This window comes from Cotesia glomerata, linkage group LG5 (genome assembly GCF_020080835.1).
Source record: "Cotesia glomerata isolate CgM1 linkage group LG5, MPM_Cglom_v2.3, whole genome shotgun sequence".
In the NCBI taxonomy this organism is placed as follows: Eukaryota; Metazoa; Arthropoda; class Insecta; order Hymenoptera; family Braconidae; genus Cotesia; species Cotesia glomerata.
In genome coordinates, this window is record NC_058162.1 from 5,918,401 (window position 1) to 5,945,829 (window position 27,429).

The following is a 27,429-nucleotide window of genomic DNA, read 5'->3' on the forward strand; positions in this document are numbered from 1 at the left end:
AAAAATAAAATAAATTTATTTACACCTGCAAAAACTTTTTAAAATTCTCAAAAAGATATGCAAAGTAAAATGATTTAGAAATAATATTGAACTAACAAAAAACAAAACATAAAGGTGATTTCTCATTTTTCTAAAGCAAAATTTCTAATTTCTCCAGCCTCTGAAACATCGAAAAAATGAGTAACCCGGCTTGCTCCTGTCCTTGAGCCAGAAATTTTAAAAATCAGGCATACGAGCCAAACGCCGTCGTAAATTAGTGCTCCCATGCTTTGTCTTCAAATGTGTTACGCTTTCGAAATGATATTCGGTGCCTTTGATTCTAACGACATGTTAATAATTCACCAAACAGCAGCCGAGTAAAAAGTATAAGTTCGTTCTTATAAAACTAAAAAAAAAAACATTGTAAATTGTATACATATATATTTATATCGAAGATTACTCTTCGAAGAATAAGTAAAAGTTGCTTCTAAAAACTCGATAAACTACAGCATTTCTCTTTCTCTGTCCTTTCACTCCCCCAATAGTGTCACAACAAAAGTTTCGATTGCGTATCCCATACCATTTACATTCAATTATTTTATTTATATTATTCACAAACTCATTACTTTATTTATGAACTCTTTTATTTTCTTTTACCGCTTCTCACACATGAGCTTTCTCTTAAAACTCTATTTTAATTTTTTTTTTTCGCTCACTTAATTTTCTAACTGATGATGAAATTGATGCAATAAATTTTAAGACATTAATTTAATATTATTATTTTTATTTAAATTATTTTTTAACTAATATTTAAATATTTTTTTTATTTTATTGTTTTAATTAAAACAAATATACATGTACATATAGATAATCCAGATCACGGAAACACGGGCCAGAGCGGACTATTCCAGGATTTTGGTAAAGAATTATTATTTTTTATTAAATATAATTTTGAATTTTTTTCAACCTCCGAAAAGTAAAAAAAAAAAAGTGCTTTCTTTGAAGTTTCTTACAATAAATTTACGATAGAGTAAATTAAAAAAAAAAAATAAGAGAAATAATTACTCGCGGAGGTCTTAAAAGAGGTCATCGTGGTCTGGTTTCCTTTATATTTATATTATTAGGGTCAAATGAAACAATAGATTTTTCTTAGATTAGGCGCTTGAAGAATATTAGATTTCAAAATATTCATTAGAAATTTTCTGACTTAATTTTAAAAACTTCAACAACATTTATATTAATTTAAAGACAAAAGTTTTTAAATTCAAAAATTTGACCTAATTTATAACTTTTATCTCACAAAGAATAATCTACGTACCATAAATTTCAACTGAATATTTCAATGGAAAAAGAAAAGTTAGTCAAAAGTATTAACTTTAAAATATAAAAAAAAAAAATAATTTAAACTTACATTAGCTTTAATTTAGTGAAAAATGAAAGTGTTTCATAACTAATCAAATCAAATATTAAGAATATTTATAAAAAAAAAAAAAAACAAAATTACACTTCCTCATTCTTTAAATAAAAATTAAACGTCAAGTATCTATTCATGATCCGTGATAATTGCGCAATCAAACACAAACCGATTAAGTAATCATCCGTTGAGAAGCAAAGCGGAAAAAAACCCACGCGTGGTAAAATCTTACAAGGAAACTCAAATTTTTTATTAAGTACAAAAATTAATAATTATTATAGTTACAAAAAGTTTGCTTGATTTTGTTCGACATGATTTAAAATTTTGAGGTCTTGATGCAAAAAAGTGGAGTAATTATTTTAAATTGACGATCGGTTCCGACACGAGTGCACCGAATGACATCACTCGTCCTCGGCTTACGTAAAGATATTAAACGTATGTTTATACTTTGGTATATATATAGTACCAATTATTTACGTGTATATATAAATATGTATTCATATGTATATTTCTATTAAACACAAGCATAAAAATGACTAACGCGCTTAGTTTGCGCGCGCGCTTTTCGAATACCGTAATCTCTAAGTATAATATTATTAGACGTACTTCCTTGCGTGGAAAAATGGTGATCAATTCTGATCACTGGATCCAGTGTCTATTATAACGTCTATTACAACGCGCGCATGTAGGATATACATACGCCTAAAAATAATAAATTATTAAAAGCAATAAAAAATAAAAAAGTGTCGTGGTAATGTGTACAGTGGCATTGAGAGCAATGTTATTAAAAAATTCAATAAATTGTTTCAAGACACACAAGGCATTGACGTCAATTTGTCGGTAAGTTTGTACACGGACATGCTACGTACTAATTTAATTGGAGAATTGAGTAGCTTGTAATCGCGGAAGAACAAAATAAAAAATAACAATGACAAATTAAGTTTGTGATTGTCGGAGCTGGACTCGTATCGAGCTCGGGATTTAAAATGCCGTGGCCTCGATATCATTTCGGAGCAACTTCCTTATCCTGGAGTGGTCCGGGTCGCGAAGCCTAACGGACTTTAGTTAACAGTCGGATCGGAATTCAACGAGACACAATGCTGTGCGTGGGTAACCTAGCGGTTGCCGTAAAAATAATTTTGCTTTAATAGATTATTTTTTTTTTTTTTTTTTAATAGAAGCGTAATCAGTTTTTAATAGCTTTTGGTTTCAAGGTTTCGAAAAAATGAAATTTTTTTATTTATTATATTACATTCGTTAGAAGCTTAGATTATTATTTCAAATATTATTTTAGTAAAGGTATTAGGTTACTTCAAAACAGCGCCAACTAGCGGCGGAAATTAAACCCCGATTTCAATGACAAAGAATTAAAAATAATTATATTTTTTATCAATAATGATTAATCATTTTTTGTTATAAAGTTATTTTTAAATTTGTAAAAAAAAAAATTCACAAGAGTTTTTTTTTTAATCAATTAAAAATCTTTTGAAATTATTTAGTTTATTTTAACAGAAATAAGTTAGAAATTTCTATTAAAATTGAAAATTTATTTATTATAAAATAATTAATAAGAAAGTTGTTTCAAACCTCAATTAATCTATCGGTGTTAATTGACCGTAGTTTTTTTTTTCGAAAATAATTAAATTATCTTTAAACGACGCTGGGGTTCGAACCCCGGCCTTTGCTTGGTAGTTCACGCAACTTTTACCTCCGCTTAATTACTCATTTAAAATACAAACTAATTTTCACCTTGTAAATTACTCAAGTTCAGTATATTATTAATTTATAATTTATAACAAAAATAAAGTGTTTTGATTGTTAAGAAAATAAAAAGTAGTATCAATGATTAAAATAACTGAAAATAACAAATGAAAAAGTTGTCGGAGAATTTTAGTAAGGCCAGCTGGACAAGTAAATATAAAACGGAGATCGAGGACATTCTGTATCACTTAATGCTATACTTTAACCTCCCTCTTTGTTCTCCTCTCCTCGGTCTGGAGAATCGCGTTTCTACACACTTTATTCGTTTGCTCATACAATAAAGCAATATTACATACAAAATGAAATAAAATAAAATAAATAAAAGGTAGTGTGCTCTTGATAAGGAAAAATAAAATAAATGTTAATCCTATGACGCGTAACCTCTCGTATAACCTCCAGTGCTTCCGGCTCGCCTCATTATTACCATTACAATTATTTTAAAATATTTAATTTCATCGGGAATATTTATCGTTAAAATAAAATAAAAATTTTAATATTTTAATAAATCGAAAATTTAGTAAAATAAATTATTTTTATAAAAAAAAAAAAATATTTAACGACGACAAGTAATTATATTTTCTGACATTTTAGTGCGAGGGCTGGTAAATCCAACCAAAACCCTAGAGACAAGAAAAGTAGAGAGTGCACAGTACGACATTCGAGAGTGAGTTTGTCGTTGACTATAACGAGGAGCTTTAGGGGCAGGGTTAAGAGTTTGTTAGGAAGGAAATGCGAGGCAGAAGTTGGGTGAATTATTGTGTGCCAGGGTGAATCGAAACAACCTAAAAAATAAAGAGAGTGTGTAGTGGCAAAGCTGCATGGCATTGATCCGAGGGTGGAAATTCGCGTGAAAGCTCTATCTGTCCCTTCTATTGAGAAGTCTGTGCTGAGCCGACCCTGGTCGAGGGTACCAGGTATTTTCATTAGCCGAAAGCTTTAAGGGAATGATTCTCCGCGTCCTTATCCTCAGGCTTATGCTTTTACCGAAAATTCGACCTTTTTTTTTAACGTTGAATTTTGTGGCGGGGAGATCCGACGAAATTGATAAGGAAATTTTTTGAGGGTGTGATTTTTTTTATTATCAAAAATAATAATAATAAAAAATGTATTTATACAGAAAAAAGGTTCACTTGAGCCAAGAAAATATTTTTCTTCCTAATTATTTTGTTGAGCGAAAAATAAATTTTTTTTTGACAAGAAATTTCACTCATTCCAACAAAATTAATTCTCTTGCTTTAAGAAATACGTATTTTGATCCAAGAAAATTTATTTAAGTCAAGAAAATCTTATTTTGAGAAAGTTCAGCCTCTTGCTCCAAAAAATTTAGTTTTTGATAGAAGTAAATTTTCTTGTCTTGAAAAAATTTTTCTCTTGCTCCAAAAAATTAAATATAAAGATTAGGGTGGCGCAAAAAAACCGACTATTTTTTTTTTTGTCTCGAGTGAAAAAATGTTAGTTTTTGATGTTTTAAGAACTCTCTCCAAAAGACAACTTAAAAAAAAATTTTTAACAAGTCGCTCCAAATTTTTTTAAATTTCAAAAATCGAATTTTTTCTTTTAAATTTTTTTTCTCGTTACGTCATAATTTTATAGACCAAAAAAAAAGGTTTTTTGCCCTCTGAGCGGAAAGTGGCAACTTTCGTCCCACTGCGCTAAACAAAGTTGCCGCTTTCCGCCTTCCTCGGACAAAAAAATAGTATACAGCCCTTGGGAAGTAAAAAAGAAAACTTCAGATCACATATTTATTGACCTCGGCTTCGCCTCGGCCAACAATTACATGTTATCTGAGGCTTTTCTTATTTTCCTTCTCAAGGGGTGTCATATACTATTTCCTGAAAGTTTCAGTTCAAAATGTAATTTTTAAAAGGTCGCTCATAATTTTTTTTCAATGTATTAGTGACTATTTAATTGGATTAGCATTTTTTGACTCTGAAATTTAAAAAAAATTATGAGCGACTTTTCAAAATTTAAATTTTGAATTGAAACTTTCAGGAACTTATTTTTTTTTGGTCTATAAAATTAAGACGTAACGAGAAGAAAAAATAAAAAAAAAAAATCTCGATTTTTGAAGATTTTCGAAATTTAAAAAAATTTGGAGCGACCTCTTAAAAATTTTTTTTTGAGCTGTTCTTTGAAGAGGGCTCTTAAAACATCAAAAACTGACATTTTTTCACTCGAGACTCAAAAAAAAAATAGTTGGTTTTTTTACGCCACCCTAGTAAAGATAGAAGTAAATTTTCATTAATATTTTTATTGATTAACATGTCAAATGAGAAGATCAAATAATATTGAATCATTTTTTTTCATTCAATATGTATAATTGCATGCTAAAATAATATAAAATGGGTATCAAATATTCAAGAGAAAACAAATATTCTTTTCTTAAGGTGAGAAAAATATTCAAGAGAAATCAAATATTCTTTTCTTAAGGTGAGAAAATTTTTTTCTCAGTTGAAGTAGGTGGCGCTGCTTCCCTAAATTATCTAAAAATCTTGATTAAATATAAAAATTTATTCTATTAAGTATTTATGATAATTTGAATGAAGAAAAAATTACTTCCACCAAGAATAGAATTTCTCGAAAAATTTTGACTTCAGCCAACACAATTTCGGTCTTCTTTCACGCACCCGAAAATTTTTTTAAACTAAGAATTTTGTTCTCTAGTCAAGAAATTGTTATTTCTGTGTATATTAATTTTTATCCCACGTCAAATATTGAATATTATACACTGAGTTTGAGTCATAAGTACAACGCGTAAGCCTCGTTAAAATCTATTTTTATAGAAACACTTTCTATATTATACATCACATTTAACTTTAGTTAGTTAGTACTTATTTTTATAGACAAATCATCAGTGATTGATCTCATAAAAATTTGAATTCTTAATATAGAAATAAAGGTTTATCGATTTTCTTACTTCTTCCTAGTGTCTATAGCCGAGAAAAGTGTGAGTGGGCTTTAAATATTTACATTAGAGCGACTGTCTAGAAAGAAGGAAATTTATTTTTTTCCGCTCAAGGAAAATAACTGCACGAATAAGATAGATTTGTATATAAATAAACACAGTTGGGGGAATAAAGACCGGCTCTCTGAGGAAATCTTGCGAGTTGCTGGAAAATTTTAAACATCACTTTGGACTTTTCCCTTTTTCAACCACTCCCAGGGGCCTTGTTGCTCGATTTTATGTAATTTTGGCTTCCGTTACACTTTTTTTTTTTTTAAAGAGAGAGAAACTCTACAATTAAAAATTTTTTATATTAAAATTAATTTCTCATTGCTTAATAATTAGTTAAGTCTTTAAATTTAATGATAATGACGGATAAAAAAAAAAAACAGTTTGTGGTAAAATGAGTAAATAAACAATTAGAAATGAAACAGATTAAAAGAGCATGACAATAAAATTAACAATAATAAATTAATAAAGTCTATTCACCGTGCGAGTGTCCTATGAAGCACTTGAGACTCCTCCGCCTTGACCGAGTTGAGCATAATCCGTATCGGATCTCTTCCATCTTGACTTTGACCCTATTATATTAATGCGACCGTTATGACAATGTCTAACTATTAATTAATAATGACAATACCAATAATAATTGCAGTCGGCGTTAATCGAGAAAGAGTCCGCTACCAAAATAAATTTAATAGACTCCTTAAAACCTTAAACTAAAAACTCAACCGGTCATGAATAATTAAAAGAAAATTCTTGGCCCACAAATTTGTAAATTAGACTTTAATGTACGATGAAACGATGCCAAATGTTTCTGAATAAATAAATGCTGCTTAAGTGTCATGTGTCATTTAAAAGTCTCATGAACTGTTTGTAATATAATTTAAAGACTAAAGAGAATTTGTTTATTTCAATGGATAATATTTATTGTTGATTTTTTTTGGAGATTTGCCATTAGATTTTCATATAAATATTGAATTTTTTTTTGTACACGGAGAAAATTTTATAGTAGAGTTTATTATCTAGTTATGTTAAAATCTATTAACTTAATTCGATAATAGTAAATATTATTTAAATAATTTAATAAACCATCTGAATTGTAGTATTTACCATCCTGATGGTAGCTACTACTATTATGATGGTAATCAGTAATAATAACTGTTATTATTTTAATTAGTTATTACTATTATTAAAATCGTAATTCCTAATATAACCTGATGGTTGCAGTTACCATCAGTAATAATAATAACTACTATCTAAGCTAGTAAAAAATATTTAAAAAATTAAGAATCTGCGTTACCGTGGATGCATTTCTGAATAAACTAAAAGCAGCTCTAGTGCAGTGTAGTGCACAAAAAATCGGGATTAAATTCAGATTGAAATTATATTTATAAATTTTTATTTGTCTAAAACAAATTTCAATGCCAAATTTTTCAAAAAGAATTTGAAATTTCCAAAAAAATCAAAATTTTCAATAAAATTCAAATTAAAAAAAAAATTAAAATTTCAAAAAAGAAATTTTAAATCTTAAAAAAAATCAAATTTTCAAAATAAAATTTTGAAAGGAATTTATAATATTTTAATATTTCAAAGAAAAAAATGTACATTAGCTAAAATATTGATGTAAATAAAGGATTTAATTAAGTAAATTTATATTATTTTTTCTTTCAGAATTTTTACAACCTGAGATGGTTACAGTTACCATCTTTGATTGTAACAGTTATAATTTATAATAATTACAATTATTATTTTCGATAGTAGGAGTTACTATTTTTGTATAGTAGGTAGTATAATTAATATTTCTCCGTGTAGCTTGTTAATTTTTTAAAACTTAGATTGTCTTAACTGAGATTCGAACCCTGATCTTTTAATTTGAGACATTTAAAGCTCTGTTTACAGTTTATATATCCAAACTGTAGGAATTTCCTTTTACTTTGGTCGAATTTAATACTTATTTAAATATTTTACAACAATAAAAATTAAAAAAAAATCATTTTCTTAACTTTTGAACTTAAGAAAAAATTTAATAGAAAGATAAGTCGGAAAAAATAAAAAGTTCTTTTATAATATGTCGTAAATTCAACTTCTTCTGGTTAGATTTGCCCTCGATATATTTGTATAATGTAACAGTGATATTTAAGCATTAAATTGAATTTAAAATACCATTACACAGCATTATAATGTCACGATATTTACGGTCATATAAATAAAATGAATAATATTGTTTTTATTGCCAGCGTAAATAATATTTATATTTAACATATGAAATGTAACATTGATTACAAAGTTGCAAAATGTGTAATAAAAAAAATTTATTACTCTGTCCTCTTTACTTGGCAACTTGTAAGTTTACCGGGAGGATAAAAAATGCAAGTAAAAATGAAACCATTACATGAGGTCGCATGCGAGGGAATTATTAAAGCTCCAAAAACTTTCTCGATAATGAAAGTATCCATAATATATTTCATTTATTATTTACATGGTATTTCGGTGATGTATGGTGCATGTCCGCGAAAAAAGGTAGAAGGGGGAGGGGGAGTTTTTTTGAGTATTTCCGTGAGTGGTTTTATCTTGAGATAATTCATTGATAATTACCGAGGCCACTTTAAAACGATAATTACTTTGGTAACGGGATAAAATCCACGATAAATTATAATAATATATACTGTACGTGTATGTTCTGTATGTTCTTATGTATGTCCGCTAATTTACAGCCCAGTGAAATATTGTCTCGGTCGTTGTATTTTGTATTCGCATTATAATTGCGGCGATTATACAGAGATGCTTAATTCAAGATTAAAGCATTGTCTCGACGACCCTTTTTTGGCTCAACATTCACGAGGGTTTCATTTTATTAAAATTTAGTATTTTTATCAAAGGACAGAATTCTAGAGCTTTTTTATCTCCAGGGAAGAAAATAATATTTTTATTTTTTCAGACAAATTAATTATTCTGTTTAGCTTTGACTTTGTTCTTTTAGAAAGCTTCAAAATAAATTTTTAGTAATTTTATTAGTCACAGTGCTGTAATTTTAAGAGATTAAAAATAAAAACAAGAACAATTATTTTTACGACCGAAAATAGATGGTTACAATTATGTACCCTTTGTTTCATTTTTTTCATCGTAAAAACTGGTGTTTTAGGTCCTTGTATACTTTTTTGTACTAAAAATTTTTTTTTAACTGACTAAAATAATTATTTCATGGTTATAAAATGAAGACTATAATCAAAATTCTTATTTTTGACCCAAATAATAAATACTTTCTTTTTGGTGAATAATTATCTGTTTGAAAAAAATAATAATAATAATAAAATAGTTGAATTTTATTTTACACTTTAAATCCTAGTAAATTCCATTTTGTAGCGTAATTTATCATTTATCCCAACATATGTGTGCGCAATATAAATGTGAGTTAAAATTGAAATGTGATAGATCGGTTTTCCATGAAAATGCTTTTTTGATAGTATACTGGGCATACATGTTGAGGTTTTACGACGGCTTGTGGCTAACTAATTCCAAACTATCCTTAACAAAAGCTTTCCGATTCTGGTTACCACTTGCTGTACATATACAATGCACATTTGTACCTACATTAACATCCTTTAGATAAAAAAAAAGAAAAATTAATTAACTAAAAATAAAAAAAAAATTTCTCGACTCAAATAATCTTTTTATTCTTTGTAACTTTTTTCGAAAAATTTAACTTTGGCCACTTATAAAGATTTTTTTAGAGCTTTAGATAAAAAGTAAACAAATAAAATGTAAAACTTTTATTTATATTAGTTAGGAGTTAAACAGAAGAAGAATAGAGAGGCATTTGTCATTTAGAAGGTTGTTCCACTTAGAAACGTTAATATTGTATACAACTAAACTATTATATATAAATAATGGTTCGTGTAGGACTGGGAAGCGTTGGAAACGTCGAGTGGTGGTAGTGGGTATTATATAGGATACGATAGGACCAGATGAGAGTACAAGGATAGGAGTTGGTTTAGAGGAGAGAAGAGGAGCGGAGAAGAGAGGAAACGGAGGCGGGAGCGAGAGCGGAAAAGGGGGTGAAGAGTGACGAGGGTGGAGGGTGTACGAGGTTACGTGGAGGTGATTGTGTTAGGGCGAACTGACTGCCGGTGGAATGGAGGGTTCAGACGAGGTCAGGTCACAGGATAGAACGGGTGTGCTCGTGGCTGTACTCTCTGTTCTTGCGCTTCTAGCTCCTGGTCGATATATCTCACTACTATTATACACTATCATATATATTTGGTACCGCTCGAGTTTGTATTCGTACTGTACCGTTTTGTTTGAGTATTAGAGCTGAGTACGGCATTTCGTACGATTTTGTTTTCTAGAAACTAATAATAATAATAATCATTTTTAAAACTATTATTATTATTTTAATAATTATAACAATAATAATGATAGTGGGTAGGACTCTCTCCCGCTTACTTGCACTAGCACTTTTGCTGGCTGACATGCCAACCTCCTGTCTACTATTTACTATCCGCGGTGGGAAGCTCCATGAACACCTTTCTTGCCAATCGCTAATTATTTATGGGAAAGTATTACATTTTCTTTTTAATTTTTTTGTTGATTTGTTGATTTTTTTAGTACTCTAAGAAAAAAAAAATACTTTTACTCAATTAACAATTTCTTGGTTCAAGAAACTCGCTAACGATAAAATATTCTATTATCAGGGTGACGATTGACCTGGAAAACCTGAAAAATCTGGAAATGTCAAGGAATTTGAAATTTCTGGAATAGTCAGTGAAAAGTCAGGGAGTTTTAACTTGGGTCAGGGAAATTTCTAGTTTATTTTAAAAAATAAACTAGAATGCTGTAGAAATAATAAATTATTTCTATAGCATTCTAAAAATCGTACTGTAAATAATGTTTAATATTAATTGATGTTATTTAATTTCTTAATTTATATTTCTTCTTTTTTGTGATCAATAATATTAAAAAAACTAAATGTATGGATAATTAATAATAAAAAAAAAAGTATTACTTCTCAATGATTAATGATAATAATAATATCAATTATTGTATTTTCAAAAGTTATAAAGATTTAATCGAAAGAAACTGATCTTTTTTGAATAGTTGAAAATCCACAAAAAAGTATAACATAATTTATAGTTCCAAATTTTTACTCAATTCTGGATATTAGATATGAATTCTAGCATACAAAAATTATTTTTAAAATAATTTGCAATTATAACGAGTATTTAAATAATAATTATTTTTTTGTAGGTTCTGGAATTTTATTTTTGGTCAGGGAAAAGTCAGGGAATTTAGAAATTAGTGTTCAGTCGTCACCCTGATTATTATTAATTATTAATTTCTGAAGAGAAAAACATCAATATTTATCTTTGGATAATAGATAAACAAAAGAACAGCTTTATTTAAATTAAGTAAAAATTATTTCAATCAATTTAACAATTTCTTGAGCTAAGAATATATATTCTTGAAAATTTTTAAGAATATAAATTCTTGTATCAAGAAAATTTTCTTAATAAAAGTATTTTTTTTCTCAGTGTATAATATAAAAAAAATTAAATAATTCAAAATAAAAAAAATAAAACAAAACAAACCATCAGCAATAACAATAAAATTGACAGTTGTTACAAAGATTATGATTAATATTACACAATATAATTGCTGAAATATATAACCAACTCTCAATTCGAATACTGTTGACATAGAATGTATTTATTGCACGCCATAGGCACGAAGCTGCACTGAAAAGGTTAACTTGAACTAAGAAAATTATCTTAATATTCTTTTAGATCAAAAGAGCATCGTTTTCTAATCTCAGATTATTATTTCAACAATATAATATAATAAACTATTAAATTAATGATCAAAACCCCACTAGTATTGCTTCATCTTATTTTCACTAAGTACACCTAACTACGATCTTAAAAACCAAATTAAAAAAAAATCTTAAATTTAATCAATAAAGATAGTGAAAAAAGTCAGATTACTTATTTGCAGCAATAAAATATGCAAAAGTACCGAAAAAAAATCAGGTTAAAAATTTTTCAGCTACTGTGTTTTAAAATAGGACAGTCGAGATCCGCTGAGACATTATTTTGCGAATAGAAACAGTCTCACCTCCGCAAAATACTTATGAAACATATGAACATTCATATATGTACTGCAGACTGGTATATTGCTTGAAGTAATATTCCATCGGGGAGCCAGTGAGTATTGAGAACAAAATTAAAGAGAAAGAAAAAAGTTAAACAGTATGTAGCAGCTTAATAGTGGTAGCAATATATTTTATATTTATATGTATAAATATAGCAATAGCAATACTGGTCTTATCTCTCTATATCTCTCTTCACATATATAAATATATAAGGGAAGGGCATTGGCACATTCACCCTTTCTCTAGTCGAGTTTGGCCGCAGATGCTTGGACAAACCACCACCACTGCACACTCTCACATTAGGCCGTTGGCGCAACCCACCTTTACTTTGTGTTTAGTTTCGTTCGTTCGTTCTTTCATATTCAGTAAATAGGCTTTAGAAAGCACGTCCAATAAAAAAATAAATAAATAAATAATAATAATAATAAAAATAATATCAAGCTGCTTGCTAAATAACCTATACCAACTATTTTATTATTTTGACACAAACCCGCTCCCATTTTGCCTGCCGCGGCCATTTCGTTGTTGACCGTCGTCACTTTTACTTACATTCTCTTAATAAAATTTTGAAGTCTCCATCCGACTTACGACTCGATTACTTTCTGTATTTTTTCTAATGTATATTACTTTTGTTGATTTGTAAATAACCATTTGCAATTAAATAAAATTACTAATCCCAGATTATAAATTGAAATAGAAGTGAAGAGAAAATAGTTAGAATAAAAATAACGAGATTTAAATTGAGTGAGAGTTTAGTAGACAACAAAATGACGTAACCAAATGAATTAATTCTGTTCGAGCCGGCGTTTTAGATTCGAGAAAGTTACGTGACCTGATGTAGTTGATTCTATACTTGTATATATCTATACATCTATTCATATATACATGTATTCTTACTTCGGTTGGTTGCATATATTGTGTATGTATAAGGATTAGATAAATTCGTATAGATCGAAAATAAATTTTGTCGGTGAAAATGAATAAAATAAAACCATTAATATTTAATTGCGGATTAAGTGGGATGAGAATAGGAGCGACCAATTGTAATTTACAAGAGTATCTTTAATTATGCAATGTGATTAAAAGTATATTCAGAGATTTGAGCGATAGTTAGATTTATATTGTTTTAATAAATAATTACAATTAATTTAAAAATAAAAATTTCTTAAATATTTTATGTTCAAGTTTGGGGAAAATAAATTTTTCAATTCTTTATTCTATTTTTTTTTAATCTGTACGTCAATTAACATTTCGTATTAAACTAAAAATGTTTCATTAGTTGTTTAAAATAAAAAAAAAAACAATATCAGAAAAACATAATTTATATGTATTTTAAAACTTAACTGTTTGGTAGCGAGAAGATTTAGTGATCATGCGCCACCTGTCGAAAATTTTTAATACTAACTTTCGTCGAAATGACTATATTAGGCTAATAGACGTCGAAAATTATATATGAACACATCAAGACCTATAAAAAAATATATTCAATGATAATTTCTTAATTATTATATGACTATTTTTTTTTTCTAAGGTTAAATTTCGCTAGAGTAGAAAAATATTAACATAAAAATTAATATCACTTAAATTTAATTGAATATGAGTTTAAGGACTTTTTAGTATTGTATCCATAAATTTCGAGTAATTAAATAGTATTTAAATTATTTCCATACTGAAAAATAAACTGAATAAAGCATACGGTTAATAACGGTAATGATTATCATTACCATTACATTGAGAGCATTGATGCGTCTTTAAAACGCTAACAAGTACTGTATGACATGCCTTTAACATAATACATGACCTTCTGTCTTGTTTAACGTACTCGTCCTTGCGTACTTGCATCAAACAACTTACGAGGCTTTTGGTCTAATCTATAGAAACTCTATTATATGTCACATTGTACTTCACAATATGTTACATGTTCTTTTTCTTTGTATAGTTATTCATTGCAAGCAATTTAAAGAATTAAAAAAAATTTTTTCTTCGATAAAATTTAATTCTTCAGAACTTTTTCAAGACAAATTATTTTTTTAAATCAAATAAATTTTTTTATTAAAGTCCATTTTTAATTATTGAAGAAAAAAAAAGAAATAATTAAATTTGTAATAATAATAATAATAATAATAATAATAATAATAATAATAATAATAAAATTGTATATCCTAAAAGTTTTTTTCAAAAAATTGCTTATTAACGAATATCGCTGGCTTATCATACACGACAGCTTCGCACGTGCGCACGCACGTGCTTCCTCATTCCCAGCCAGCCATCATAATTCAAGTAAATCCTCATTACCCCCCACTTTTCACAATTACCCCCACCCTTAAATCAAAAAAAATTCAAAAATCTTAAAAAAAAAACTTTTTTTTCCCTCCCACAAAATAAAATTACAATATTTAAACGACAAGGTGGTCCGTGGTTCGTCCCTGGTTGGAGGAGCCCGGTGTCCGCGACATGAGGTCGCGCGGTGCGGGAGTGAGACGATTTGGTATCCCGAGCTCACCCGGAGCCGCCCGATCGGTGGAACCTCGGGGAGGTTATGGTGGGGATAACCGGCGAGACGATCGGTTGGAGCTCAGTAGTGCCACTACCGAGGTCGGAGTCGGAGTCGAGACTCGTGGTCCACCGGGTGATCAACACAGTCCGCCGAGCCGCTTCGCTGCAGCGTGAGAATTTCATTACCACTCTCAACTGTAACTTGCGTCCTGTTCTAATATATTTTTATTACGGCAACAATTATTAATTAATAATTTTAATTATAATTAACGACAAATACATATATATTTATAATTTTAAATATATATTGTACATATAATACACCATCAGTTATTTTAAAATCAGAATCAGAATAGGAGGTCGTTAAACGACGCTCAGAAGTGACGTGACGTTTCTTTGTGCTCGCCTCGGTTTTTTTTTAATTTATCCCGAGTTTTTTTTTTTTTATTTTGAAGAAGAAAAATTCCGAGACTTGACATGTTGATTTTACTTGATAGATAAAGTGACAGGTGATGTGTGAGTACAATTACTATTGAAGTAACAACACAAAACAAGTGAAGAAATATTAATAATAATTAAAAGAAGGAATAATAGAGTTGTTTATAATTATAATAAAAGTGACAGCTGATAAAGCGAAGCAGGGTGTCAGTTGTTGTTGTTGTAAAATATTATGTCAAAGATCGGCTTTCGATAGCCGGGAAATAAAAATAATAATAATAAAAGGTGCGCATGTGTCCAGTGGGATTTTACAATAAACTTCTTGACACCTCTCTGGATACTTTTACAGTGCCTACATCTGGACTGTCTCATGTCAGAATGGCGCTGGCGCGGTATGTATGTTGTCCTCATATCACATTTGATACCGTGTCCGATGTTTATGTGATGACTCAAATCCAATCCCAAGATAATGATAATAATAAATATATGTTTGTAGGTAGATGTATGTGGTGGTAAGTGCAAGTGGGAGTGTGAGCAACCCTGAACAACCCCAACCCTCAAGAGAGAGAGAGAGAGAGAGAGAAAGAGAGAGAGAAAGACGGATGAGGTCATACCGGCCCTCGTATCCAGTGCATAGAATAGAGTGTACAGAACACAGCACTGTGCTGTGCTGGGTTTTGTGCCTCAACCGTGAGTGACAATTAAGGTCGAGTGCGATCGAGTTCAATCGGGGGCAGTACGAGTCTGTGTGTGTGTCAGGGGGAGGACCCTGCTATGGTAAACTTCGGTGTGGGAATTGCTTGTAATTGTTATCTCGAGTTAATCAGAATTATGAGATCGGTTTAGATTTTGGAGGTTTGGTACTTAAGATGCAGACACTTGACAGTTTTTTTATTTTATTCTATTTTAAAATTTGAACAGAATTTTTTTAAATTGTAATCATTTTTTGGATAATACTAAAGTTAGCCAATGTTTCTAATTTTTTTCCATTTATTAAATTGGAGCAAAAAAAAAATTTTTTTTTAATTGCACTTAAAGTTTTTCAAGTTTTTTGCAATTGAAAATTTTTTTTCTTATTTTTCTAATTTTTAAATGTCGGCTAACTTAATTTTCATATTTTTTGTTATTATTATTTATGAAAATTAAATTAGCCGACATCTGAAAATTTTTATTAAAAAAATTGTTACAATTAAATTAAAAGAAAAAATTTCACATGTAGAAAATTTGAAAAATTATACGTGCAATTTTTTTTAAGTATTTTCTTTTACTTGCAATTTAATTGTTGAAAAAAATAGAAAAATTTTTGAACGTCGTCTAACTTTATTATCATGATTATTTGTTGAAAAATTTTTAAAGATCAGATGTTGAGTGATTTTGGTACCACAGTTGTCAAACATACAAAGAATTTTTTTTTTCTACTCATAAATTATTTAGAAAATATTTTAAAAAGTAGCATTTATTCTTTTTCATAAAAAATTTATTGTTGTTTTGTTTTTTTAATAATTTATTTCTTCAAAAAATTTTTTTTAATTATCAGATGTTTGGTAATTTTAGTATTATGACCCTCAAATTGTTAGACACAAATAATTTTTTTTTTTTCTGATAAATTACTGAGAAAAAATATTTTTAAAAGAATGTATTTATTGTTTTTTATGAAAAATTTATTTTTGTTTTTTTTTATAATAATTTATTTATTGAAAAAATTTTTTTAAATTATTATGATACTGAATTATTATGATATTAACACAATTGAAAAATTTACTATAAAGAAAATATTTATGAAAGATTGCATTTATATAATTTAAAAATTACTCCATGTGTTTAAAACAAAATAAAAAATAGTCTGTCTGCTAACTTAAGTATCATGGCGCGTTTTTAGGTTCTGTTCTAATATATTGGGTTTTATTTAGAAAATAATTGAGTGACGTTAAACCCGGAGTGACCTCCTTGTAACCTCAAGTCCGTTATTCACGGTTTAACTGACACGAAAATTTAAACTGCTCCGAGTTATTTTTCATGGTTATGAGTTGTGAGGAATGATGACGGGGATGAGTGGACAGAGTAGCATTAGTACACCAGACGTTTGGAAATTTTTGTCTACAGACAGTTTTTGGAGTAAATTTATAAAGTTAGACTTTATTTTTATAAATCTCAATTTTTTATTTTTAGAAATTTAATTATTTGCTTTATCTAGTAAATTCTATTTTTATTTATTTAATTAAAAACTATATTACGTATTTTATTTGAAATAATATTAAATTAAATTAATATGATTTTATTTCTGTAATTTCATTAAATTTATTGTGAAATTACTAAAGTTTATTGAGTATAATTTTTATTACCAAAATTAAATTTTAAAAATTAATTTTCATAAAAGTTATTATTACATATTAAAACAATTCAATAAGAAAAAAAATTTTCATTTTATCAAAAAAGTTTACAATAAATAAAACATATATTACAAAAAAATAAATAAATAAAATATTTAAAAAAATAAATAAAATTATTTACTCACATAAATAATCTCTGCAAAAAAATCTGATTAATAAATTATTTTTTTAATGTTTTATAAATATTATTTATAGTTAAAAATCTAAAAATGATCACATGTTTGCTATATGATATCACAATATCCATCTTTGTTCTCATATTTCCTGATTAATAAGTAATGATTCATCGAAACGATATCTCGAATATCCAAAACATCAGAAACAACTTTTGGATTAGTAAAAAAACAAACTGAACTGAATAATAATGATCTGTTTACAATCACGTGTTAGCAGGGAAGTTTACATAAAATATCCTTACCCGCGTCACGTTGTCACCATTAAGTTTAATCCACGTGCAGCTTTATTATTATAATTAATATTTGATATTATCTTTATCGGCGTATCGATTATTAAACAAAGTAAATAAAATACCGATAAGAGAAGTATAAATATTTAAAAACTTGTAGCAAGTAACATAAAGCAAGAGCGAGACAAAAAATAACCCGGCGTCCTTTGTCCACCGGACGCAGCTGTCAGAAAAATTCTCTTGACCTTCTTGCTCTCTTTTCACTTTATTTTTTTTATTTATATTTATATTTATTTACTCCAATTTTGACTGCGCTACATACTTTATCCTCAAATAAAAAAAATGAAAACGGTCTTAGGCTGAAAATAGTATGACTAACGCAAGTTAAAAATGAAAATGTGAAAGTAAATTGATTGACGCTGATATGATGCATTCAATTAAACGATCTACACATACACATCAATTGCGCTTAAAATACAGAGCGAGAGAAGAAGAGAAAACAGAAAATACACTCATACAAGTTCGGTATTATATAGTTAGATCCAGAATTGATCCAGAGTAGAAAAGGGGCCGGGGGAGTAGAGGGTGCCAGTGTCCTCGCTCGCGGCAACCTTCGTTTCAAGGGTACAGGGCCGTCCATCCGATCTCATCCCATAAATCTCCCTTTAGTTTTTTATTCATCCCCTCCCCTTCTCCTTCTTCTTCTGTCATTACTTTTATTACTCTTTTACACTTTGATAAATTTTTTTATTGCTCTTAATAATTTAATGTCACGGAAGTTTTAAACATTACATAATTGTAAACAAAGATCGGCTTTTTTTTTAAACTTGTTACTTAATCTGTTTTTATTACATTGAGTCAATTTTTTTTTAACTATATAATATCAAAATTCTTTTTTTTAACAACTAAAATTTTTTTTTTTAAATTAGTAAAGACAGTTTTTAAATAATAATAATAATTAAAAAAAAAAAAAAAAAAATTTATCTTCTCAATTAAAAAATTAGAATTTTTCTTATAAATTAAATTAATTAAAAAAAAACTTTTTTTTTTTTTTAATTTTGAGCCCAAGATTCGAATCCTCAACCTTAAGTTTTCTTCTGAAAAAATTTTTAAAAAATTTGCCAGTTAACTTAAAGAAGATTCTTGAGTCTTAATCAGAAAGGCACATCACAATTTAAAATTTTTCTGTTGCCTCTTATCTGGACTCTCATTTCTTGTTATTATCCTCATCTTCATCCTCATTGTTATTACAGTAAACATTTAAACTCCGGTCGACGAAATGTAACTGCGTGTACACACAACAAGACTAATGTAAGGTAGAGCCCATTGGGGCCAGTAACCCTGAGGACGTGGGATACCGGCCGACCTTGGGCCTCACGGCCAATTCGCAAGCTAAGTCGACGTCTTAGCCCGTGGCTCACAATACCATTACCACTACCATTAACATTAACTTTACCAATCTCATATATTTATACATGACATGAACTTTTACACGTTATTAGAGCAGTATCGGGCGACCCGTCCTTACTTTTTATAGCGACTGACATTTTATCACTGAAAACCTTGGGCTAATTATTTTTCTTTAAATACACTAAAAAAAATAACTTGAATTAAGTAAAATTTACTTAAATTAGGAAAAATTGCTGTTTAAAATTTTCTTTATTTAATTTAAGAAAATTAAATTTTATTATCAAAAAAATTCTTCAAAAAAAAGAAAAAAAAATTTTTAAATTAAGTAAAATTTATTTAAAGAATTTTTCTGCTCAATACAAAACAAAAAAATTGTTTTTTTGAAATAAATTAATTTTTTTTTGTACTGATTATTAATTTCTAAAATTTACAAATTTTTTTTTATGATAATAATGACAATAACATATTTATAAAAATATAGGATGTTTTTACGAGAAAGCAGACTAAAATATTTATCCACATTGATATGCATACTCATGCACCTATATATATATCAAGTTACATTGCACAGCGCAAATCTCGTTGAGAAATTTGTTATCGCGTACGCGGTATATAATATAACAAAAATATAGTACGGTGATGAAACGAGTCCTTAGACTTCCCGCTGGCATTAATATATTCAACGTTGTTTACAACGACAGTGATTAATTAAGGAAACTACGTCGTATCCTTTACTGGATTATTGATAACATAACTTTGCTTTTTTCCCATCCACCTATCACTATCCAGATAACGTCTACTCACTTTTTATCTTTTTATTAATACATATATTAATACTTAATTCCACCAATGATAATGATAATAATAATAAAATTCATTGTTATCTGTATTTATTTTTAATCAGCCATCAATTTAGCTTATGCCCGATAAGACCTGTTTTACTTTTTTTTTTTCTCGGGGCTAATTTGATTAAATAAAACCGACTTTTTTTTCTAGGTGTTCGGTTTTTTAATAAAAAGGTCAGCTACACAAGGACGGTGATTTAAATTAATAAATGTAATGATTTAATACCAGTTGAATGAAATTATTGTTTTGGATTTTTTGTTGGAAAAAACGGACGAGCTCACAAAAATTTTTAGATTGCATTTTTTAGCGGAAATTTAATAGCGTGACAGCCATTTTGTAAAAATAGACACTGAGTAAATTTAATTTGATTACAAAAAGTATTTTATTAAGAATTGATGTCAATTTTTAATTTTTTTTAATTAAAATCTTTATCAGTTTATTAATTTCTAAGTGATCTATAAAATATAAATACAAATAAAAAATAAAATTAATATTTTAGTATTGAGGTTAAATTTTTATTAATTTAAAAATTTTTCTTTGCAAAAAAATATAAAAATTACAATTAAAAAATAAAATTTTTGAAAACTTTGTAAGAAAATAAATTTCAATAAAAAAAAAAATTTTTACAGTTTTAAATTTTATTACTTACAAAGTTTATAAAAATTCTATTTTAAAAATTAAAAGAATAATTTAGTTTGAAAAAAAAAATAATTGAAAAGTATATAAATCATTAAGAAAATAATAGCTTAATTAATTAAATCTCTGATTAAATAATAAACTTCTAATAGACTAAAGTGACTAAAAAAAGATAAAAGTTAACTACTAGATAATTGAATAAGAATCGGTAAAATAAATGTGAATGGCAGTGAACAAGGATCCTTTTGTCCCCTATAACTTGAGATAAATAATAAATGATATGATTGTAAAGCGTCGACGTCAGAGATTAGGGTAAACAAGGGAGCGAATGGGTATCGCGAATGCGTAGCGGTTAAAGTATTACTCGCAGAGAACTGAGACTGACTAATAGCTGGATTTATTATCCATTAGCTTATCGATCTGGCAATGTACATTATTAACAAAGGATTTTTATTGTACAGCTCTTATCACCGGGACTTGAATGACAAATAAAGACATGAGTGCAAGTCGAAAGCGAAATTATCGACGTGGTCACCGGAAAGTCCGGTCTAGTCATATCTGCATATACATTTGCATCGGTACCAATATGTATGTGTGCGGTTGATGTATTGCGATAATAAAGGACGTATCGGGAGTATCGGTTTGGAGCTGGATGCATCGACTGGAGGGTAATCGTCGGATAATGGTAAACTCGATACATTGATCGGTTGCTATCGATTATCTTTCTCACTTGCTCAAACTCTAATCCCATCCTATATCTTCTATCCCAGTTCACTCTCCCTTGAGCACGATCCAACACGCGAGTGCACTCGAGCTTCTGCCTTCGCGATTTATACCTACTGTCTACTTCATCCTGATTTATCAAAGACTAATCTTTTACGGTTTACTTTTCTCAAATGTTTTTTTTTTTCTTTAAAATTTTTTGATAAAAAATAAAATTATTGTTTAAAATTTTTAAATAATTATCAAGAATTCATTTTTTTTATAGAAGATATTTTATTTAAAAAAAAAATTGTTTGGATAAAAATTCTTTCTATTTTTTATTAGTTATAAAACAAACTAATAATTCAGTAAATTTCATTTATTAATTAAATATTTATATAATATTCTATAAAAATTTTTTAAACAGAATTAGAACCTTGGAATTATGATTATCAGTCAAATATTTAATAGTATACGTTTTTATCTATTTTTTTACGTCATTCCAATAATAGTTTCTTTAAAGAAAAATAAAATTTAAGAAAATATCAATATTTGAAAAATAATTTAAATGGAAACCAAACCCGCGACTTCTTGTGTCATTAAATATTTGCTTCCTAAAATATCTTGTCAAAAAAAATCCATTTTATTTAAATTAAATATTTAAAAACTAATATAGTTCCAAATATTAATTAATAAAACATTTTTTTGCTCTTAACAAATTCTTAAAAGTAAAACTTAACATAAAAAAAAAATTATTAAAACCGGAATCAAACCTCCGACCTTCAGTTTCATAATAGAATTTTTTTTCTACTTGCATTTAATTTTTCAATATATCTTTTTAAAATAAAAAAAAGCTATGAATAAATTAAATTAATTAAAAACTTAAATATTCAAGTATCGAGCTTTTGTTAGATAATAAAAAAATTTGCTTTACGCTAATGAAAAAAAAAATCAACGATGGGATCGAACCTATGACCTTCAGTCCGTAGTAAAACCGCAGATCAATAACATCACAAATTGACTCATTACCTTTGCAAAGTCATGCAAAACAAAACTATTGGGGTTTTTTTATTAACAATTAAATTATAATTAAATAGAATGAAGCATGAATAAAATATAAGTAGCTAAAAGTAAAATATCAGCGGCAGTGGTTCGAAGCTCAGGTTCGTGCTTGCCCTTGAAGAGAGTTAGCCTTTGTCTTATCACACTTGCCTCGACAAAGCCAATACAACTAGCCTTGACTCTCTACTAAGCGGTGCTCAGAACACCAGCGGCAGGCTTAACACACCGTGTGCTGTGTGTACTGACTTTCCTGCAAAACTCGGCCCTGATTAAAATTACACTCTTATGATATCAGTGCACTTGCTCACAATTCAACTAAAAATATTATTACTATGTATAAAAAATAATAAAAAAAAAAAAATAAAAATATTCTAACAATAACAATTGTTATAAAGAAAAAGAACAAAGTAATAACCGATAACTCCAGCCAATCACGTAGAGCCAGCTAAACCAATTGTAGCTTATCATTTTATTTTTATCGGCTTTTAAATTATTTTACCCTTGAACGAATATTATTTTTTTTTTTCTGAACAAGAAATTAATTTTTTATAGGAAGGTTTTATTAAATTAATATTTAAATGTGGAAAAAAAAAAAATAATTAATTGAATTGCTTGGCAAATGTGAAATGTAAAGTGGAAGTGGAAGATAATAATGTAATGAAATGGACGTTAATGCAATTTTAAAGCTGCGACAAAGTGGATGAGGAGATTGAGCGGAGGCTGATGATGAGGACGACGGAATATTCCCCAGGTTGATTTGGCAAGTCTATACCGAGGCATAACTATAATTACCGAGGTTTAATCGCCGTTTCTTTGCCCGTTTTCACTCGACTTCCTCGTTTTCACCAGCCCGTTCTACTTTCCCTTTACATTCGGTCGGCCACCTCCACAATATTATTAAACTAAATGAGTTATTGCTGTTTCTATTTTTTATCACTCCTTTTAGATTCATTATTTATAATTCAAGTGAAGATTTATTTATTTAGAGAAAACTCCGCGATTTTTCCCATTGCAAAATCAATTAGTTATACAAATTGATCAGTTACTTTTAGATTTAATCTTTGAAAATTGTTATTATTTAAAAAAAATTCTAATGACTCAAAATTAATGATAATTATCATTTTTAAGATTTATTAGACTAAAAAAATTTAAAATTAAATTTATACGCTTGAAAAATTTTATTTTTTATTTTTCTGTTTTAAAAATTAAAATTTCTGACTTTTTTCTATAAAAATAAAAAATTTTTAGATATTAGAGTAATTATTTTTTACAATAAAATTTTTTAAAAAATTTATTGTAGGAAAAATTGAAAGTTTTTTTTTAATTACAAATTTTAATTTTTTGGCACAGAATTTTGTAAAAAAAAAAAAGATTTAATAATTAGACAAACTTTCAATTAAGAATTCCCGATTTTTTATCCCACAAACTCTCAGCAACTTTTTATTACGTATTCGTGTAGTTATTTGAATATGGATGTACATATGTGGATTGTTACTCTGCTCATTTAAACTCTCACACTCTCCCTGAATGGATGGAATAAGCTTTAAACTGAACTGGTGGGTGGATTAAATGCGCAAGTGAAAGTCCGCAGTATTTTATTGCTGGATAAAACTAAAATATTTTATTCAATTCTAATTTAATATTATTATATCTTTTTTTTCCCAACCAATATAAAAGTTTATAACAAAACTAATTTTAAATAAATTAAATTAATAATTGTCATCAACTAAAATAATAATTTAATTTATTAAAATATTATGAATAAAATTATTTTAATTAAAATATCATGAAATTCATAAACTTTTAAGTGATTTAATAACAAAAATACCGGGCAATTGATATCAATTAACAATTACAATTGTTACGAAAAATAAATGATAAATTACCATAATTGCTTCATCAGCCCATCGATTAAAGATTATTTTAAATTATGTAAAATTAATTAACTTTGATATCAATCATCAATAATTATATAATCGACATTCATTAATGATATTCTTTATAAAAAATAATTATAATACTTAATTTATTTAAACAAACTATCTATTAAATTTTTCACCTATTCAAACAATGTTATCCAATGATCTATCGAATTATTTTCTAGATCATTACAATTATCTCTTCTAAATAACCAATCGCAATTACAAAGCACGTAATCTTCTAATTATATCCATCTGTTATTATAAATTCAAATTTTAATTCTAACAAACCAATTAATTCATAAAAACTTTTTGAATAAATTAAATCTACTGAATAATTTAATTGTCCAATTATTAATTACTCAAATCGTCATAAAATTACTTGGTATAGAAAAAAATCACAGCTCGGTTTCCACAAAAGAAACTCCCACAACAAAAAGATATTAGCTCATCAGAAAAAAAAAATAGTAACTTTATAAATTTAAAACAATTATCAGCCATCTGAGTAAATATTTCTCAGTATAGTAATCTTATAAATTATCCCCCCTCCTCTCTATTAAGTCTGTGCGTTAGTTGGTGTATAGTGTATAGTAATATTTAGTACAAGTAATATAATACTTAGTCTCGTAGTCTTGGTCTATAGTTAAGTGTAGTGTCTTATCACCGGTAACAGTCGAGTAGTGGCTGCTTAAATTAAAACTTTTAACTCTCTCGATACTCGTTGGAATAAAAGTTTTAATTTCAACCTAAGTTTGTAATTTAAGTCATAAGCAAGAACTTCTTTAGTTAAATATTTAGTTTTTAAAATATACTTTGTTTATTTACTATCAATCATAGTGTAAGTTCATAAACATCACATGACTATTCTAAAGATAAATTTAAGTTCTGTTTAGAAAAAAATTCTCGGTAGCTTTTTTATTATTTTAATTGGAAATTATAAATTCACAAAAGTAACTTGTTTGATTAAATTTAAAGTTAGAATTTTGATGTTAGTTACAAAAAAAAAAAAAAAAAAACAATTGAATTTTATTGCAAACGTTAAAGTACAAATTGAAAAATTTTTTATAATTTTAACTGTTTGATAAAATAAAAATTGAGCAACTGACAGAAAATTCTTTACAGCACAATTTTTACTACTTTAGATTATAAAAATTCCGACTTGTGTTAAATTATAATAATATCAGCGCAGATTAACATATGCATACACATTAATAAACACACGCATAAAAATTGGCTCAACGTGATGTATTATAGAGCTACAAAAAAATTTTTTTTATCTTCTATAGATGCTAGAAAATTTTTAATGACTTTTTTTCAATAAATTTTTGTTACATAATTTAAAAATACTAAAAAAATTAATAATATCTCTAAAATTGTATGATAAATTTTAACAAAATTATAAGACATTACATCTGACATAAAAAAATAAAAACTATTAATTTAAAAATAATCTTTTTCATAATAAATTTTTTAAATCCAAAAATAATTTTTTACTACTTACATAAAAAAGTCAATCATTTTTTTTAGTACAAACCTTGAAAAAAAAATTATTGATAATGAATAAATTAAAGAAGCTAAAAATAAATTGAAGAAGCTGAAAATACTAACAAAAATTAATAATATCTCTAAAATTGTATCATAAATTTTAACAAAATTATAAGACATTATATCTGATAAGGTAAAAGCCCCAATAGATGATCACGTGTCAGTATATGACCACTCCATGTATTTGTATATCTATATTCACAAATATAGGTATACAAATACATGGAGTGATCATATACTGGTACATGATCATCTATTGGGGCTTTTACCTTATATAAAAAAATAAAAACTAAAAATTTTAAAATAATATTTTTCATAATAAATTTTTTCAATCTACAAATAATTGTTTTTTTACTACCGACATAAAAAAGTCAATTATTTTTTTTAGTAAAATAATAATTCACAGTTTGATGGAAATATTTTTTTTAGTACAATCCTTGAAAAAAAAATTATTGATAATTAATAAGTTAAAGAAACTATCGATAATTTTTATCAAACACTAAAAATCAAAATTCCATCTTGAAATAACAAACACCGAAGAATAATAAAAAAAAGTAAAAAAAATAAAAAAGATGTAAATTAGATAAAATGAATGAAGTAGATAAGATTGAGGTTCCAGTCACGTGTCTCTTATACTATGCAGGCGGAAACAACAACTACAATCACTAGAGTACTGTCAGTACAGGGAGTACATTAGCCCCTTAGGGTCATCGGACTTACATACAAGCTACTACAATACTAATTTTACATCATTCACTTTCTCGTTTTATAACTTTTTACTCCCTCTTCTTGTGACTTGTGACTTGGCCACCCTCCGCCCACCTCCCACTTTCTTATCTTCCCGCTTACCGGAGTTTCATTAAAACTCAATCTAACATTGTATTTAAATATACTGAAACTTCTTATAAATATTCACAATAAAAACAAGAACATAGTTACGGTTACTTTGAGATATGTTTGAGTTTTATTCTAAATGTCTATTCGCGGAGGTCATATCGACTAGTCGCCGTTTAGTTCACTTCTCCCTAACTAAACCAACAACCAGGAAATAACTTGTTCACTGTTCACCACAAGTTATATCGGCTGCTTAATACTCTATTTCCAAGTTAACTTCATTTAGAATAATTACGTAACAAAATTTCATCAGAAAAAATTATTGAAAAAAAATTTTATCAATTTTTAGAAAATAAAAACAATTTTTTTTTAGCTTTTTAAATGCAGCGGTACTTAACGAAATTATTTTATAGATAAAAAAATTTCTGTTATTAACTGACAACTAAAATTGATAACTTAATTCCTTTAATGACCCATCTATCGGTTGAATTTTTCAAGG

At 27.5% G+C, this 27,429-nt stretch overlaps 1 protein-coding gene across 6 annotated transcripts in view; it reads left to right on the forward strand.

Annotated features, from left to right (window-relative positions):
• Positions 1-845: 845 nt before the first annotated feature.
• LOC123264825 (protein roadkill) overlaps positions 846-27,429 on the forward strand; it is a 37,777-nt gene continuing 11,193 nt past the window's right edge. The window contains exons 1-2 of one of the 6 annotated variants that reach the window (XM_044728340.1): positions 15,446-15,572; positions 15,677-15,692. Coding sequence is in view for 2 of the 6 variants with exons in the window: in XM_044728336.1 (XP_044584271.1) it covers positions 15,472-15,572 (101 nt within the window). In the remaining 4 variants the exon portion in view is untranslated. Of the gene's footprint in view, positions 898-2,039; positions 2,234-14,818; positions 15,573-15,676; positions 15,693-17,289; positions 17,309-21,533; positions 21,554-27,429 lie in introns of those variants that run through there. The other 5 variants (XM_044728339.1, XM_044728338.1, XM_044728336.1 and 2 more) reach the window with 5 other exon arrangements.